Genomic DNA, 20,223 nt, shown 5'->3' with positions numbered 1-20,223 from the left:
TTTGCCAAAACTAAACTCAGCCTGATTAATTACACTTTTCCCAGGCTCTATGTAAATGCTTGTAATTTCTGCATTGTTTATTTTGTAAAATCAAAGTTTTCATGTTTCAAAAGCAGATACCGATATGTCTTTTATATATATTTAGTATGAAGTTTGGTGCATAACAGCTGTGCACACATTAAAATGATCTGGAATGGAATGAGCTTGACACGGACCCTCGAGGAAACCTGCAGAGAACCAATCAGAGCTTCTCTTTAAAAGTCTGGGCTCAGATGGTGTAGATTTGTCTGTGAGGTTTCCTACTTTCAAGTACATGTGTTATTACATCAATTTAGTCCTCTACCAGATGATCGATCTTCTTCCACGACTGCCAATTTTTGATATATTGTTCCCTAACTTTCCTCCATTTCTCGGTGTCTCTCCCCCCCCCCCCCTTTCCTCTCTCAGGGGTAGTGGAGGGTTTTATTTGGAGGATACCTGCCTGTGCACCCAGTGAGATAAAGAGAGATGCAGGTAGACAAAGGTAGAGAGGGAGTTAGATAGGGCTAAGTGGGCTTTTGTTGCCCCCTGGGTTTTGCTCCGTCAGCGTCCGCCGGTGCTCTTTGTCCGGAGCTTTCACTGTGATTAGAGCATTTGGGTTGACAATTCATTTAAGACCCTTTTTCTTTCACTCTCTCACTCCCTCCTGTACTCTGTCTTCCTCTCGCACCCACAACACCCTCCCCTCTCGTCCCTCCACCCTCTACTTCTCTGCTCTCTCTCACTCACACACTCTCAGGGTGTTCTACCTGTACATGTAATGCAGTTAAGCTCAGCGAGAAGCCTCCCCCTAGTAATGCCACTTAATTCCCCGAATGGCAGCCAAGCTACATGCAGTGTGTGTGTGAGAGAGAGAGACTGGTGACCAGTGATGGTGATTGGTCGAGGAAAGGAGTCGAGGGAGAACGAGGGGAGACGAGGGAGGAGTGGGAAAGGTGCTCATTCACGGTGCAGCTTTGTTGGGCCTGGCCAATGACATAGAGTGATAATTACTCTGATTGGAGGGACTCTGACTGGAAAATTTCATAAAGTAAATAATTGCATACGATTAGAAGAGGTGGGAGGAAGATGGAGAGGGAGACTCCCCTCGGATAAGTTGTGCTATGATGCTACATTCCTGAAGTCTGAAGGTGCAACCTCCTACTGGGAGGAAACCTTGGATTCGTAAGGCAGTCAAATGAATTGTTGAGGTGTGCATGAATAATAATAATAATAATAAATTCCTTTAAGTTTTGTGATTGTTTAGAGCTCAAACAATTTAATCAGCATGTGTCACATTGATTTGCTAAAGAATTTTCTAGCCAATCGCAAACAAAAATATATTTTCTCTTTGAATATTTGTTGCTTCTCTTTGTTGCTTATTCTCTTTGTCTGATTCCTGAAATACGAACAAAACAGAAAAACAAAAATACACAAATCTGAAAAAACATGTAATGCAATGTTTTTCGAGTAAAAAAATCTGTCAACTTTCTCTCTTGTCTTGTAGCCAATAGCCAGAGAGACAATGAAAATAAGTAGACGAAAAAGAGGAGAAAATGACAAAGTGACAGAGAAAGAGCGAAGCAAGGAGAAAAGGATCTCGGGATGAGGAGGAGGAGGAGGATGAGGAGGAGGAGGGGTTGACATTGCTCCTGGGTTAGTGCTCTAAAACGGAGTGCTAAAATCATTTCAGCTCAGATAAAGCTCCGGCCACTGCCAGGCCGCCCCGGGATATTTGCCTCGCTCATCTGCCTCTCCAATGAAACGCCTTCACACAGGGAGCCCTTGGGGCAGCCTGCCACACACACACACACACAAACACACACATACACACACACATATGGATGCAAATACACACACTGACACTAAGTCAGTCAGAAAAACACGCCGGTGCTGCTGTATCACGTGCACACGCTCGCTGGCCTCTCATAGTGAGTTTGTCGCAGTGCAGTTTATTTCAGTTGAGGGAGAGAGAGCGACATGGAGCCCCGGGCACCTCCTTCCTCCCCTGGACCTTCCAAATTAACACCCTGCCACCACCGCTCCTCCCTCCAATCACCAGTGCCCACACCTGTTTGAATCCACTTTACCGTTTGCCCACAAACCCGCCTACAGCCATTCTTACCACCCTCCCCTCATCCTCTCATGAATCTCTCTCACCCTTCCCTCACCCTCTCCCCCGCTCCTCACCCTCTCATGAATTCCCCCTCACCCTCTCACCCTGCCCTCATCCTCTCATCCCTGCCCTCACCCCTCACCCTCCCCTCATCCTCTCATGAATCTCTCTCACCCTTCCCTCACCCTCTCCCCCGCTCCTCACCCTCTCATGAATTCCCCCTCACCCTCTCACCCTGCCCTCATCCTCTCATCCCTGCCCTCACCCCTCACCCGGCCCTCACCCTCTCATGAATTCGCCCTCACCTTCTCACCCGGCCCTCATCCTCTCATCCGGCCCTCACCCTTTCATGAATCCCTCTCACCCTGCCCTCGTCTGTGTGCGTCTGATTCTAAAAACATTAACAATTTCTCGCTGTCAAATCACGTCGAGGGGCTCTTCTGTTGCGCCAAATATTCAAACTTCGAGTTTGACAAAAAACTACAAATGTCACCTTGATCTTTTTAACATTTTTATATTTGCTGGACCTTGAGCTTGTTTTGTTCTCAGTGAGTTCATTTGAATGAAAGAAGTATTCAAGTAAAATCAGACAGAAGGAAACACAAAGACCAATTAATGCATTCAATAGTTTAAAATACACAAGAATCTTTGGTCATGTTTTAATTTAAAAAGCACTGAACAAATTCCAAATGTCACCGATCATTTTCACAGGTTAAAAAAGAATTCCAATTTGTTTAATGCAAAATGACAGAATGTAGTGAAACAAAGGGTCCAACAAACAAGCAAAGTGACAAGCAGTCAGCAGCGCAGTGTTTGGGGAAGCAGCTGCTCAACTGAACACGGCAGCCACCAAATATGTCCTTAGGAAATTCAAACCGGCCAGCTTGATGTTGATTGGAGCGTGAAACAAAAATAAGCGGCCAATCACGGGCTGGAGCGACCCTGCAGGCGGACAACGATTCAAATGGATCAGAACAGTGCACACGAGAACTGACTCAAAACTTCCTGACGAGCCAAAAGTTTAAACCTAACTTCCTGTGGTCTTGTTGTTCTGTTTGAAAATCTGGAGTCAATTATCTTTAAACATGACATATCTTTGCTGTTCTGCCATCTTTAACCCCCTCTCCTTTCTTAACTTATTACTCATCCTGGAGAAATCCTCCACCCATCATCACTGCAACATCAATCCACTGGAATATTACAGGCTGATGAAGTTATACTGGCTCAATACAAGAGCTTATGATGAATGGTTGAAGTTATTTTTCGAACAAAAATCCCACATGTTCTCTTTTTCTATTCTTTTTCAACTGTTAGATTTTGGGCACCACCGTCCTCACATCCAAAACAGATCTCCCCCTCTCCTTTACCTCCCTCTTCCTCCTCTTTGCTCCCTCCAACCCTCTATCTGCCTCCCCTCCTCCTCCTCCTCCCTCAGCACCTCTTCACCATGATAGAAAATCTGGGTCTCATGTTTAAGGCATGAGTGCAGTCGTCGGGCAGACTCCTGGATGCTCTCGTATATAGTTGATGTGATTTCTGACTCCCTCCCCTCTCGCCCACTTCCCGTCTCCATCAGGCTTACTGAAAATATATCCCTCCCCCCCATCAGATGTCTCCCTCTTTGAATCCCGGTAACTTTTTGCCGTACAACTTATCATTTGGTATATCAAGCCCCTGCCCACAGAAAGTCTTACTCGTACTCTTTTTATCACTAATGTATCCATAATTTCCCCCAAGTGTGATAAGAACAACCTAAAATGATAGAAAACCATCTTTTGTACTTTGACCTTTTACCCTTTTCCCATCCACTAACATGGAGGAGGCAGAGTTACAAATGGTTTTTGTTTCACTTTTAGAAGCTGTCATGTTTTCTTATGCCGCTTTATTTTTTTTCCTGAAACAAGAGACGAACCTCAGATCAGTCATTTTAATCTCAGTCGTCATATTTCTCTCCTCTTTGCACCTTCTCTTCTCGTCCCCCTCCTCCCTCCCTTCCCTCACTCCTCATCCTCCCCAGTCTCCCCCTCTTCTTTTACAGACACTATCCCAACTCTCCGTACCCTTTCATTTCGTAGGCTGCTCTCTGTTCCTTCTCTTCTTCAATCCCCTCAATTTGCCTCCTTTTCTTTCTCTCCGGTCCTAATTGTTTATATATATTAACATTCAAAAAGTAGATAGCCTGTTGCAGGTGACACCCTGTAATTTGACATCCTTGCCTTTCTCCAAGGAAGGAGCGAGATGCAATCTATCGCAATCTGCATTGTGTGTGTGTGTGTGTGTGTGTGTGTGTGTGTATATGTGTGTGCGTGTGTGTGTGTGTGCAGTGTAATCTGGGGTTGTCACTCGGCCACATGCCACTCTCCGTATGCTAATCAATGAATGAGGCTCTGCAAAGCTCTCGTCTGCCAGCTAAACCCCACACCTCAGTGCTGATATGTCTATTAGCCACATGTCAAAGTCCCCTCTTTGTTTCTGCCGCCTCCCGTCTCTCCCCACATCTCATTCCCATCCTCTCTCATTCGATCGTTCCTCCTCTCTGTGATTCCAAACCGCTGTATCTCTCTCTCTCTCTTTCCTTCTCGTTTTCCATCACCGTTGCTTTCCACCGAGTTCCTCTCGCTCACGGAAAACTCACTCTGTACCGACAATTGTTTTGCCACCAGATGCAATTTCATCAAGTGCATACTCTCCACCTCCAATCGTTGTAAATGAGACGTGCAGGACATGAAGGAGGTGAAAGAAGCTGGTGGATAAACATTGATATTATGCAAAAAAAACTAAAAACAAAAGACAAACAAATCGAGAACATCTATTTCTTTGCCCCTTTTCAAATGTGAGTAAAAATGTGTGTGAATAAAACAAATGAAAGAAAAGGTGTAGAATTATAAAACCTGACCAATACGGATTTCCTTATGGTGCCTTCAGATATTGAGCTGGGAATTAAAAGAAATCTGATTACATCACAATTTCAAATAATAATTTTTTTTCTGGTCAAGATAAATGCTGAGTGGGACATTTTAATTTGGAAGAACAATCAACTGTCTAAATCATACCAGATATTAACAGATTTAAAAAATCTCAATCGACACGATCTTTGTTAAACATATTATATCCATCCAGACAGGATAAACAAAAACAAACGCTCAAACCAGCATCTTTGGGCCGATCCGTGGTGATAAAGTTTTCACCACTGGGGGAGACACCTGTGAATGTCGGTAATGTGGAGTAGTGACGCTCAATTTAGCTGCAAACTCAGTTCTAACCAAACTGTTATATAGCTGCCATCGCTCATTACACAAAGCCACCGTGGGCATGCGTGAAGAAAGACGCAAATGTAGACAAGAAGTCACAAAAAGGGAGTTTCAAATATTTCAGTTTTGAAACCTGTTTGCATGTTGACGAGAGGCCCAAATGAAAAAAGTTTGTTTTGCTGAAGATTAGTGTGCAGAGGATGCTAGTTTGATGTTATTGCTCTGTAATTTGTTTTTCAGCAGTAATCAACACTAACAATCAGGGAGGCCTCATCATCCCTCCTTATATATATATATATATATATATATATATATATATCAGCTAAACCAGTGAGTTTTGATAGGGGAGCAAAATACCATCATTCTATGTTTATTCTAGCGTTCATGCTGCAGTGTTGTCCCCTGCAGCAGCACCACCAGCAGATGTTATTCAGGGAGCTCTGTCATGTAGGCAGACCTGCTGACAGACGGGTGGAGGAGAGATAAAATGAGATGTATAGTTGTGCATTTGTCTTAATACTTTTGCGAGCCTTAAGACAGGATGACGGACAGGATGACAGACAGGTGGCGGGGCGGGCGGGCAGGCGGGGGGGGGGGACCAGGCAGACAGTTATGGGGGCAGTTAGACAGGCAGTCATCCCTGGCATTTTGCAGCAGATAAGTAAGCTATCAAAGGAGGGGGATAAATAGCAGAGTAAAGATTGGTCCCGGCCCCCTCAGAGAGGAGCGGGGGGCCACAATGCAGGCGTGGTGGGCAGATAGCCCCCTGCTCTCATTATACTCTGCCTAATCCAAAACGATGTTTACTCAGAGAGAGAGAGGGGGGGAGAGAGAGAGAGAAGGGCCACGCTTATCGAAGCCCCGCACAGTCCTCCAAGCGCGTGTGGAGGTGCGGGTTTGTGTGCATGTGCAAGTGTGTGTGTGTGTATGTGTGTTTGTGAGTGCACGTTAAAATGAGCCTATTCCAATGGAAAAAGGGATCAGGAGTGTCTCCAAGGCAGACTCTGTTGGCCAGAATGTCGATGCTTATCGCACGCTGCCTGGCTCTTCTGGTGAAAGGCGACCAGGCTATCTGAACCGCCTATTCACAGCATGTGTGTTTACCATACCAGCTCGGCAGAATGATCATTTCGTAATTGCTATTATTATGAACGCACTGCTATTAATAGTTCAGGCTTTTATTAGGCCTGAGCGGATCTGATGCATCAGGGGGATGAAGGTCCTTAAGAGGCCGCAAAAACGTTTTTGGAATTTTTTGGGGGATTTTGAAATTCTGTGAAATGAATTGTACACATTTGCTCTTTATCCCCGTTGACTCGTGCTTTGCTGCAGAACAGCGCATAATGGATCCTGATGGGCTGAACAACCTCCGTCATGATTGGTGTTTTGATTCCATGTTTCTTTACTTAAGACAACTAAAGGTACAGACCGCTACACATTTGTTAGAGAGTGTGTAAATGCTCAGAAAAACTCAAGCTGTGACCCGATAGGAGGCTCTGTAGAAAATCTATTTAATCCTAAAATCCAGTCTTAAACTATCTTGATTTTGTTGAATAATAAACTATACCATAAATCCCTTGACTAAATAATTTTATCTGAATTATATACTGCATATGTCCAAATACATACTACGAATCTATAACCTGTTCTGATTTGTACAATTTGATCTTCTCATCAGGATCAAATTAATTTGAAATCACAACAATAACCTACTTTGGCTCTTATCAATACTCACAACACAGCTCTGAGATGAACATATTTTCAGTTTATAGTTGTGGTGTTCCCATCCACCCCCTAAAAACACGTCTTAGCTGTAGATTGCTGCTGTTCTGTATCAAAACGTTAGTCCCTCAATTCACAGCAGTTTTGAAAACAGACTTTTACTGAAATAAAATAAATTGCAGAGTCCAAACTGTAAAAGTGTCACCCTGTGCAAAGTACCATGAATGTATTTAAAGAATTTAGTCACTGTGTGGGTTTGTAACCCTTCAGCTACTGGTGGTAACACAAACTAGACGCAGCTTCTATCTCTCTCTCCTACACACACACACAACAACACACACATGCACACATCAGCTCCATGGTCCTGTGAACTGTGTGTACCCTGCCCGGGCTGGCCGGGGTAATCCTGGCCTCCACTAAAGTAGCCGTGTGAGAAGACAGATTGTCAGTTGATCATGGCCAACCGAGAGCCTTATCCCTTATTGGATCGGCCATGGAGGAGGCTTAGGAATTATCTGAGGCCTCGCTTAATGTGGAGACGGATCACCGCCAGAGAGCCATGGAGCCCGGAGTCACGCTGGGCCTGAGGGGGAGAGAAGTCTATGTCTGTGTGTGTGGGAAAAGAAAACAGAGAGTTGTGTGTTTGTGTGTATCAGTATGTAATAGTGATGGAGTTGTGTGTGTGTGTGTGTGTGTGCACAAAGCAACATCACGGCCCACTTAACCCCATCTTGACACCTTCTCTATCGCTCCCCTTCCGTGCTTAGTGTGTTTCTTTGCCATCCATTCCTGTCCTCTGTCCTCCCTCCCTCCGTGCTACTACTACTCCCATTTTCATTCCTCCTCTTTCTCCTCATCGCCTCTCCTCTAGCTTCATTCTCACTTCTCCTCCTCTGTTGCGTCTTGACCTCCGCTCTCCTTTTCTCCCTCCTCCTGCAATAGTTCTGCAGCCTCATCCCTATAACTCGAATGGGGCTCATTAATATTTCAAATTTGTAAATTGTTTGTGTTTGTTGTTTGACTGCCTGAAGTTGTACACATCACCTTTAAAAATGCACTTGTCTTGAATGTTTGAATTTGTGACTATTTAATACTGCAGCTGCAGTAAATAATAGTTTTGAGCAAATGTAGTTGTAGAAAGTATTTGTGCAATAAAAATTAATGACACTTGGACACACGGATGAGAGATGAGAAAAACAATTTTATTTCCTGGAGATTTAAAAAAAAAAGAAGCATGCATTCAAGGCTGTTTCTTCAAGGAAAGCTTTTGACCAATCAGTGATGTGCATTATTGAACTGTAAAGCAGATCCAATGGCAATCGGCAGGTCGTATCTAAGAACTGATCTTTGTGACGGTAAATGCAAAGCTGAGCATTGAGAGTATGTCGGACGTATGAGGACCACCTGTAACACCTGGACTACATGAAGAGCGCTTGAACTTTTAAACAGACTGAAAGGCAGCAATCTAGTGCTTTGTACAGCATAAAGCCTCTAACTCACATTCCTGTCAGTGAAAATGTTCAGACTCTGTTAAAGAAAACATTCTTGATACTGAGAAGAGAGTCATGGCCTCTCCTCGAGTATCGTTAGCTTAGCTGGGCTTAGCGAGGAAGTTATTTCAAGTCGCCTCTTTCCCCCAAATAGCACCTGGATCCCTGTCAGATATTTGAAAAAGTCCCTTAGCTAATCCCATGCCTGCTGTCTGATCGCTGCCAGGATTCCCAAGGATTCCCCAGTAAAGACGTGGGTGGGAAGAAGGATGCCCTGGTTACCTGGTTACTTTTCTTATCCTGATGCTAATGCGGCTTAATTCTGAGTAAGGGGGGGGGGGGGGGGGGTTCAGTGTTTTACCTATTCTTGGAAGTACTAAGTTTTTATAGTGTTTGGCAAACAGCTTTGAAGTGCATTATCACCACCTTCTAGAGAAAGTAACTTGTTTACTTGCAGGTGCTGGAGAAACAAGGGGGGGGGAATATTTTTCTTTTGCTCGAATTACTCAATTTTTTTTTATAATTACTGACTCGTTGGAAATCTGAGAAGCGTCCCCCTCTGGATAAGCAGTAGAAGACGGCGGAAAGGATGGTTAATTCCATCCCTGTGCATGTGATTACTGAAAAGAAGCGAGTCCAGATTAACACCGTCTTGCCCCTTTAAGTCCTAAAGTTCACGGGGTTAGCCGCAGGTCACTGGGATGTGGAGGAATGAGGGTTCAGGACATGGCATTATACTGTAGAGGCAGTGGGAAGCTGCAACCAAGGGCTCTATGGGACCTCCAGCTCCAGTGCTGTTAACATTGTGTGTGTCTGAATTCATGAACCACATCAGGACTGAGCAACTGGTTGCAGTTCTCATGAGTTTAACTGCTTTTCACTCTGCTGCAGGAATCATACCAAGATGCATCTGTGAAACAAAACAGTAGCAATCAAATTGGCCTTGTCAAGTTGGGCAGACACACAAATCAATATCACTGAAGCTGAAACTGTCAAAAACAAGGTCCTGCAAATCAAATGATAATCATAATTATTTATACCAAGGATCCCAAGTTCAATACCACTGATCCATTTTCTGTGTTTGCTTTATCACTTTCAAATCTCAGTCATAAAAAGAAGAAGTCATCCACATCACATTGTCTTCATCACAGAATTTAACTAACTTTGATTGTTATCACAGGTTTGAGCTGTTTCACTAACCTGGGGAGTTAATGTTTTTAGCATGCAACTCACACATATTGTTTTCAGGGTAACCCCAATGACAAGGTTTTAAGCTTGGGACTGATAACTATATTAAGCTGGTGCAAACACACACACAGAGACACACACACACACACACTGCTTCCTCTCTCATCTAGTAATTGAAGGTGAGAAATAATTTCATTATCCTCAGGAAGAGTAATCTGCTCTCCACTCCTGATCCCCTCATTTCCTACAGTGCACCTCGACCTGGGAGGCAAACACACACCGACAGGCACTACATACTTATCACACATGCATGCACGCACATACACAAACACACACACACACACATAGCTCCTGTCACCCTGGGCTATTAATGTTATTGGAGTTGGGGATTAAACACCAGATTCACATATGCTTTACAAAGCTTTATTAGTTAGTGCTGTCTGTCTTGCTCTCTTCCGCACACATAAATGTGTTCATACACACAGAAACACACACACACACACACACACACACACACACACACACAGAGGCACATAACTTCCTGAGAGGGAAAGTTAATCTGGAGTTTGGACAGCAGTTACAATCAGGCCCTCGGTAGAAGGCATGAAGTCAAGGAAAGCCAAACAAGTTGAATTACCTCACATTGTTAACACTGGGGCTCAGTGTAATGTGGTTTCATTTTTTTTTTTATCATATAAACATGAATGTCCTTGAGGAATATTGGTTTAACACACTCAGATGTGTGAAATTTTTTCCCCAAATAATCCTCCAGAAACCTTCTCATGCATCACTTCATTAGATGTCGTCCATCACTTCATCATCAGAAATCAACAGCACATTAAAATCAAATTTGTAAATGAAAGCATCTGTGGATCTTCACATTTTCTTCTTCTGCTTGTGTTGTGGTTCGATGCTGGCTCCCACCCAGTTTACTGTTGCATTACCACCCTCTGCTGTTCATCTACCCAAGATGCTTTGGGTGGCCCCTCGGTGTCAAGTGTCACAGGGACACACGTCCGTGGACACAGAGGGGAGGGGCTGCAGTGTCATGTCGCTGGGCAGAGGTTGGTGTCGGGGGGGCCATTATGTTTCATGTGAGCGCTCAATCAGAAGAGGAGGGGTCAAAGGTGACGACACATTAACCCTCACTTCTCATAAATCTATTTTAGAGGATCCAAATTTGACTTAGGATTTGAGAAGAATGTCTCTAACCTCTAATTTGATAAAAGTGATGATTTTAATTATGAGCTTTTGTTTTAATTAATGGGTGCATGACATCTGTTTGATGGTGCCTTACTTAATAATGTGATTCACACTGTTAACATTGTGTTTTCGCTGATTTCTGAGGGAATAACTCACAGATCTATAGAGTGTGTGTGTGTGTGTGTGTGTGTGTGTGTGTGTGTGTGTGTGTGTGTGTGTGTGTGTGTGTGTGTGTGTGTGTGTGTGTGTGTGTGTGTGTGTGTGTGTGTGTGTGTATCTGGTGCAGCTTGATTGAAATGAAGTGGTTGATTGGGCCTTGATGGAGGTTTGCACTCTACTGATTGCCATTCTAGGCGTTTAGCTCAATGACATTGGATGTTAAAGCTTTTTTAACCTTAATCATATGGAGATACAGACTATTTACTTTTGATGACAGTAAATATTTTAAAGATTTTCAATGATGCTAATTTATTGAAAATGGTTCATCACTAAATCCTTCATAATTCTTTTTGTCACTACATCCTTTGCAAAGTTCCAAAACCATTGCACTGTTGATTTCCCATACACTGCTATGCTGTCATAAATACTCACTAGTACTTACTATGTCATATAATGAAGAAATAGTATTGTGTTTAACATGCCTGTAGTAGTAATGAATAACCTCAAGGTTCGAGTCAAATACAAGGTATAATCAGTGATGGAGGGTCTAATGTATTATTGTTTTCAGACATTTAATCGGCTTTATTGGTAAAATAACAAACTAATTGAAAATGAAATATGTGAAATTAAGTACAACCAAGAAAACATAAAGTAAAATAAAACATTTAAATGAACACAACAATAGAAGTTCAGAAGGTTGCTCTACACACAGAACAGCGTTGGTGCTGCTGATATGCCAGTTGACAGAATAAAGTTTCCTGGTGTGTGTGACGAGTGCCCGGCTGAAGGAGACGAAGAGATGAAATTTAAAAAGTCCCATTATTTAAGCCTCACGCTTCTTGACATTCTTTAGACACATAGTATAAGTGCTGTGGCTGTCAATGTATCTGTGTGTATTTGTATGTGCATGTTTGTGAGTGAGTGTGTGTGTGTGGGTGTGTGTGTGTGTGCTGTCAGGCCAAGATGTAGAAAGCGTGTTTTTTTCTAATGGGGAAAAGGAATATTTGGACATTTTATCAATAGGCATTATTAAATCCTGCTTGCTTGAGCTAATCTTGGCGGACCGGAGCGAGAGGCAAGAGAGAGAGCGGGAGCGAGTGAGAGAGATAGATACAGAGAGGGCGAAGTGAGGGAGCAGTGATGTCTGCCCCATGAGGTGAAGAGAGACCGCCTGTAAGCCGCTTATTATATCGACTACCACCTTTTCTCTATCCTCCTCCCGCCCCCCCTCCCTGCCGCCCCACTCCTCTCTCGTTACCTCGCTCATTTTCTATCTCTGCCTCCCTCGCCTGCTTACTCCAACTCATTCTACGCATATCCCCTCATTCTTTTCTCTCAACAACTCCTTCACATAAACACACACACACACACAAACAGACAAACACACACACATACACACACACACACATACACACACACAGACAACGCCAAGCTGAACCTTCTTGTTCAAAGCCAGAAGCAAAAAGCTGAAGTTTTATTCAAATGAATGTTTACTTCTTCTACTGCCAAGATATGTGTATTTGTGTGTGTGTGTGTGTGTGTGTGTCGAGAGAAAGGGAAAATAGCAGCAAGCATGCAAGTGTGTGTGCGTTAGTGTGTGTTACATGCACAGCAGAAGGAGAAGGGCTGACAGTAGGTGATAAGCCAGACAGGCCTGCACGCTGTGATTATCACCCACCGGACCCCCTGTCACACACTCACACTCACACTCACACACACACACACACAATGAGGAGTGTGTTGCAAGGATTTAGGATAGACAGACCGACAGGCAGACAGACAAACAGAGACGTAGGAGCCTTGGATCACAGGCAAGGTGGAAGCCACAAGAGAAGCAAATGAACACAGACCAGAAAACACAATACAGCCAATTATGGTTTTTATTTCAGTTTTATATCAATATCAATGTGTTCTGATGTTGAGACACTCAAATCAAAGCGCCGTGTCACACCACAGATGCCAGATAAATGCTGGCGAATCAGTCCTGACGTGTGCGAGTGAACGATCCCCTCTGTCTGTGTTTTTGTGGTTCAGGTGTGTGGCCTTCTGAGGAGGTGATGGCTCACTACTGTCTGCAGAATCGTCACACCTTCAGGTGAGTGAACTCGACCATGCCACTGTTAAAAGACTTGATTCTGTCACCAAGGAAAACACAAATACACAGTTGGGATTAATTACATGGAGGTAGATCTTGTTTTTAATGATGTATTTGGATGTTTTATTGTTACAAGACAGGAAAGGGGACCGTCCTGCTTCCACTGCAAACTTAACTGAATCATTAAGCTTGTTGCAATGACACATTGTGAAATTACAAAAGTTTTTCCTCTTAAGTAAAATGGTACTTATTTACTATTATCAGTGAAATGGAGGAAGGTTAAACAACCGTGAAAATTCTCAAACAGCTGTTGTGAGACAGAGATATTTTTCACCAAATGCAATTCCACAAAAATGAGTCACTACGTGGTCATGTGGTGTGTACTTCCTAAGGTGTGTTAGTATGGAAGGGGATGGTTAGACTGATATTTTGAGTTTTAAAACACTGCTTTAAAAACATATTCATATGGAAAAGGCCTGTATTTCATAATCTAATCTACCAGTTCCAGAAATCTCCATCTGTCTGTTGTTCACATATCCAGAACCACTTGAAGTGTGTTGCTCAGGGGCCGAGGAAGCGCAGTGTTACGTTCAACAATAAACAGGCGACCAGCGCTCTGCAGCAGCTCAGCTGACTGAGACTCATCAATATAGCTGAAGTCTTTCCATCAAGAAAACAACAACTGATTCTCCAGGTCAGGTTCTGCATCCTTAGTCGAGCTCCTCTGAGCTTTGGGTAAACGGGTGAGCGGCTCTTTGTGCAGCAGCAGTGGCTTCAGGGATTAGTGGTGACTCCTCACTTACTGCGGCTCAATAACTGCTGGTCACTGTTACAGTTTCAGAAAGAAAAGCTGCAACCAGCATCATCACAAACCGAACAAACAGCCCACCCCTAACAGGTGTATTTAGAGCTGGAGCTGCACTATTAAATTTGACTGTCATAAATGCTCCTCGTGTGGCTCTGCACCCCCCCCGCGCCACGCTGCCTTGTTCTGAGCTGCTCTTTCCCCTGCTGCCGTCTGCCGAGCGCTGGCCTGCCCCGCGGCACACGGCTGAAAAGCACCCAGGCACCTTTGATTTCCTCTCAAGGTGGAACATCACCCTTTGATTTCCTGTTTTAACATTCAAGAGGCGGGAGGCGAGGAGGAGAGGGGTATTGATCAGAGCAGCGTAGTGAAGGTCAGAAAGAGAGGGAGGGAGGCAGGGAGGGATGAAAGAGGACAGGGCGAGAGATGGAGGGGAAGGGGAGATGAAAGGAGGATGAGGCTGGAGAGAGAGGGGTTGAATGAGCATGCAAGCAACAGGATTCTGTGTGTGTGTGTGCGTGTGTGTGTGTGTGTGTGTGTGTGTGTGTGTGTGTGTGTGTGTGTGTGTGTGTGTGTGTGTGTGTGTGTGTGTGTGTGTGTGTGTGTGTGTGTGTGTGTGTGTGTGTGTGTGTGTGTGTGTGTGTGTGTCAGAATTCCTGCTGATTGAGCTTGTGCTTCTCAATGTTCCGTATTCAGCTTCCAGGTTGATGGTTGAATTGATATTTTTAACCCTGCTGTGTTTACTGTGTGTGTCTGTGGACTTGTACTGTACAGCGTGTGTACACGGTGTGTGTGTGTGTGTGTGTGTCAGTGCTAAACTGGCAGGTGGGTCTCAGCAAGGTAAATCTCACTGTCACTCATCTCTCTCTTCTGTTTCTCTCAGGGGCGCAGTGTGTGAGTTAGGAGGAGGTATGACTTGTCTTGCAGGGCTAATGGTAAGTCACACACAGACACACACACACACACACTCACACACACACACACACACACACACACACAGAGGCCTGGGTTCCCTAGTGAAACTGAACCTCACTGATCAATACACAAACAGCTTGGGCACACAGTATGCTTACCTGTTCATGTGCAATATCTGTTCTGTGCAGAAGTGTACATGTGGGCAATCAACAGCCGTCATATTCACAGAACACGTGTAAAACTACAAGGGAAAAGCATGTTGTGTCACATGTGAGGATGACAGATGCGACTAAATTACCTAGTATTTGTTGTGTAGCTGAAGTTGTGTGTTATTACCTGATATTCATATCAGTTTGCAGACTGAACACATGACTCCACGATCCTTGGCAGGTGCATGTCCTCAATGGAGAGCAATGGCGCCAGACAGTTATGTTCTTTATAGTTATATATATGTACTGTATATGCACTCAAATATATTCATATATAAATACACCACATCAGCCACAAGATCAAAAAAGTCGCTGTTTGGTGACACAAATGTCTTTATTGTTAACATGGCGGGAGTATTTGCACTTGTTGCCTTGTTGATGTATTATTATTTTTTAAATTAAGCAAAACAGAGTCAACCAAGCTCCTTCATTATCAGCTTTTAATTATCAAGTATGAATTACTGAAGATGCCGGAGATTTAATTATTGTGTGCTTTTATTTTGTTTACCAGCAAACTCACGCTCTCACCACACACGCTCATGCTGACACTCTCAGATATACCACAGGCTGTTAGCCATAGGGTTTATTAGCCGGAGACCTAAGGGACCCTCCACATAGCAGGCGTCAGTGTCCCATCGATCTGCTAGATGTGTGTGTGTATGTGTGTGTGTGTGTGTGAGTGTGAGTGTGTGAGCCTGGTTTTATCTCCTGGCAGTCAATACACCATGTTTTGACATTGGTGACTTGAGATGGAATCCTTCCTTCACACCTCTCCTTCTCCTCCTGCCTCCTTCATCCGTCACTGACACCACATCCTGGGTTTCTTTCTCCTCTGTTGTCCTCATGAGCTGTGCATTATTAACAGTTCATCATTTATGTCCAAGTATTTAAAATATGCTCATGAAAGTTGACGTAGACACATACACATACTGCTTTAACTTTACCGTGGAGATCGCTTAAATTTTCCTGTAGTTTTTATATTTATATATTTATATATAGTTCATGATGCTGTTGATAAATGAAGAATAGATCAAGATCAGATATACAAATGTACAGCATCATATCAAAAACCTTTAACTAAAATGTTTAAATATGAGACTAAGGAATAACAGAGATCAAGTCAAGGTTCATAGCACTGTAATAACTGAAGCTGAGAAAATAGCAATGACTTTAATGAACCACTTATTTTCTCTCTTTGTAACTTGTCAAGTTTAATACCCATTTCATTTTCTGTGTCTCCATCCTAAATTAAATCATGTTTTTTCTCTCTGAAAGCAAAAACGTACTTATTTCGTTTATACTCCACAATGGGAAATGCTTATATTTCTCTGTTTTAATCATCCTGAGTCTAAAACAGTCTCTTTCTGTCTGGTATTGTAAATCTGCTTCAAAAGTTTTCCCACCGTTAAAGCTGATGATCCACCTCTTGTTTCAAACCACCTCTTATCTTAACAAATATTACTTATTAATCATCTTTCTTAATTAACTTTGATTATGATTGATTGTCTTCTGTACGAAACCAGAGAAGAGAACAAGTCTTACGAAAACACATCTAATGCATGACGTTTGGTTTGATATCCGATTCACAGCAGTCGACTGTGTGACATGTTAATATTTGTTTGGATTAGAATGTCTGTGAGCATTTGAAATGGCCCGACTCTGTGTGTGACTGCAGTGTAGGTGGAGGGTGGCGGGGTGTAGCTAATGGGTTGCCAGGTTGGGCTCTTGATCTTTCAGCTGGATGCTCTGGTTCAGCCCGGAGGTTCCTTCCTCCATTCGAGCAGATGGTGGAACTCGCAGTGCTCAGTGACCCCCTCACACACCCTGCAGCGCCTGAACATGTGTGTGTGTGTGTGTGTGTGGGCAGGTGAAAGCGTGCATGTTTGTGCGATTGTTTCAGAAATGTTCATGTACTGGATGTGTAATGCATCATATCTTTTCTACAAGTGACGATTACATTGAATCGGCCGTATAGGATTCGCGCACACGCCAACACAATAGCTACTTGCTCTTGCCCTCGCCCGTGTGTATATGCACACACCCTCCTTCACAGAAATTGACAGCCTGACACACACTTGCTGATATAAAAAAAAAGCATCTGCAAAGAAAAGAAAATGTGAAAAGATGAGGTTATACTAAAGCACATACCTCTCTATCTACATCTGCCTCACACGCGGCGCGGCACAAAGCTTTCTATCCATCCTCCTGTCTCCCTCCCTCTCTCTTTCGCTTTTCTCTCCGTCTCCCGTATAGTCTGCGCCGCAAAGTTATATGAAGGGCATCAGGCAGGCCCGGCGAGCCGAGTGCAGAGTGACAGCGGCGAACGGAGTGATGGCTCGGCCCGATAAACACCCAGCGTCAAATGAAAAGGCTCGGCGCTTGCCATCATCCCCTGTCACAATGCAATTACTGAACAGAGTGATAGCAAGATAGCAGCCCCCACCGCTAGCCACAATGATAAAAGTATTGACTGATTTGATTGAATGATTAAAATAATGCAGACATAAAAATGGGGTGAAGATAGAGAGGGAAATGGCAGAGAGGAGAGGGAGCAGTGGAGAGAGAGGGTGGGGCGGGCCGGGCTGCCAAGAGTGAGGCTTTGTAGATATGGTTATGTCATTATTGTGTGTGTGTGTTAGTGTGTGTCTGTGTGCGTGGGTGTGTGTGTGTGTTCAGATGTTTGCTTCATCTAACGGGCCTTTGGTTTTTGTTCTTTTGTTCCGTGTTGTTTCATTCCTCTGTCTCTCTGTCTCTCAGGTTGCCATTTGTGCTGACGCGGAGGAAGTTCTGCTATCAGATGGGAATGAGAAGTCCATTCAGAGTATCCTTTCATCGTCCTCTCTCCTTCTCCTCCCGTCTATCGCTCCCATCTCGGCCTCATTCCTCCACCTCACGCTTATTTATATGCATTCAAATGAAATGGCTTCTGTGAGCACTTGTGTCTTTTCTTCGGGGGTTTTAAATAGTAGGTATGTTTATTTAGCATGTTTAAAAACCTCACAACATTATTTGTAAGGTGAAGGAAATATCTGATCTAATGTCACATGTGCAGCAGCATTTTATGAGTCAACATTAATTCTTATTTTCTTCATTACATATATGAAATAAAATTGGATATATCTGGGGTTGAAATAGTACAAATAAACAATTGTGATTAGCCTGCATATGTTTTAAATAATTTATGTGCCAAAGTCAGAACAACAACTTCAGAACTCAGATAATGGACTTTCCATGTGAGTACACATTCACACACACGCACACACACACACATGCTCACTTACGTTTTCCCTTGAGTCATAAATCATTTTCTTTTATCATCATTTATTGAGTGTTTAAGGCTCTAAATAATGTACATTTAATATTCAAACCTGTTACATTATCATCATTTCTTTGGAAAATCCAATTTCATGAAGCTCTGTCTGGGTCGCTCCTCTACAAATACTATAGAGTCATCGATCCCCCCCTCCCCCCCACAAACACACACAAAGACACACACATGACACGACAAGACCAACACGAAACAGGGTTCCTGTTAACTGAAGTCTTGCAGAAAATCCTTTTTAATTCAATTAAGCTGCAGATGCTTAAGATGCCTGAGGGAAAACGGTGAAGACATTTAAAAAGGCCCTTTCCCGATACGTTGAAGAAAGTGAAAAGAATAAGTGGAAATCCGTCCACTTGTTTTTGTGTAATCTTGCTCTGACACAAACCAACAAACAAACCAACAAACAAACAAACCGGGGTGAGAACATAACCTCGATGGCGGAGGAAACTATTATCACCGCCAGTAAATTGTTTTAATGTCTTCTATGCTGCGTGATCAAAATCTATTTGCAGTGAACCTGCTCTTAATATTAAACACTTGTCTCTGAGGTTGTAAAGGAAAAATGTACAGTCGCTATAACCTCTGTGTCTCAGCCCGAAAACCAGAGCTGGTGCAGGAGCAGGGGGGGGGAATAGTCATCATCCACCTCTTTTATCTTGAGACAGGACGCCCACAGTGACAAACATCCAGCACCAGTGCTCAACGTGGCATCTACCAATCCCGGCTGCCCGCAGTGCCAAGTTAAGAGCACGGTAATTGCCATCCTGTCAGATTTAGTGTGAGACTTCATCTAATGCTAGAGGCTACGGTTCGGGCTTGATGAGTGTTTTTCAAGCAGGAACAATCAAGGTTTGTTTAAAACGTTTTTGTGTGTGGTTAAGGTTTAAGACCTATAATTAAGTATTTGGGGACAAATCTTTAGGCCAGTATTTGTTATTTGAGTGTGTTATCGATCAGCTCCTGTCAGTTTACGAACCCGCCGTGCTCCACTTTTTGATTTGACACTTGTCCCCGTCTGTTCCCCTTTACGAACTCTCGTCTTCCCTCCCCCCCCCATTCTTCCACATCATGCTCCATTCTCTAAAGAACTTTACAGACAAGAAAAAAAAAGGGACGCTGTGACCCGTTACAGTTGTTTAACAAAAGCCGGAAATATAGATACACATTTCTTCCCCCACTGACCAACATTGCACTTCCATATTTGGCCCAGCTTACAATATATCTGTCTCGGGCAGCAACAATTCTCCTTTACTGATCACAATGAGACCAAACAATAACATTATGGAGCCTGAGCACACACACACTCGCACAAGTAGGGGGGGCTACACAAACAATACGCCATTGACCGGCTGCTTTTGTTACTCAGAACAAACACGTAGGGAGAATTGTAAAGTGAAATCATAGCGAGAAATGGAAGGAACACAGAGAAAGGCCGAGATTTCGCTCTGGACTCCATGTTGGTCCGTTCACACACTCACAGGCTCAATGGAGAGTTTCCTGTCACTGACTCAGCCTCCTGCTAATGGACATTGTTTGTATCACACTGCTCATGCTACAATGGAGAGAGATGGAGAGTTGCGATAGCGCTCAGTTTTCATTCAGTGAAATAGCTGAGAAGATATTTCAGAGCAAAATAAGTTTGCAACAGTCGATATTTAGAAGTTAGATAATTCAAATCTAGAGATTCCCCCCCCCCCCCGTTCCCTCTGATGTTGTTGATGTCGTTG

The 20,223-nt window shown here is 43.5% G+C and overlaps 1 protein-coding gene across 1 annotated transcript in view; it reads left to right on the top strand.

The window, feature by feature from the left end:
• Positions 1 to 20,223, top strand: part of camkmt (calmodulin-lysine N-methyltransferase) — a 98,854-nt gene that overhangs the window by 53,413 nt on the left and 25,218 nt on the right. The window contains exons 4-6 of the mRNA XM_062401566.1: positions 13,182 to 13,242; positions 14,931 to 14,982; positions 17,929 to 17,992. Coding sequence (XP_062257550.1) covers positions 13,182 to 13,242; positions 14,931 to 14,982; positions 17,929 to 17,992 — 177 coding nt within the window. The remainder of the gene's footprint in view (positions 1 to 13,181; positions 13,243 to 14,930; positions 14,983 to 17,928; positions 17,993 to 20,223) is intronic.

Source organism: Platichthys flesus, chromosome 12, assembly GCF_949316205.1.
Source record: "Platichthys flesus chromosome 12, fPlaFle2.1, whole genome shotgun sequence".
NCBI classification, from domain to species: Eukaryota; Metazoa; Chordata; class Actinopteri; order Pleuronectiformes; family Pleuronectidae; genus Platichthys; species Platichthys flesus.
Note: the sequence above shows the minus strand (reverse complement) of the source record. Positions and strands in the feature narration are given on the sequence as shown.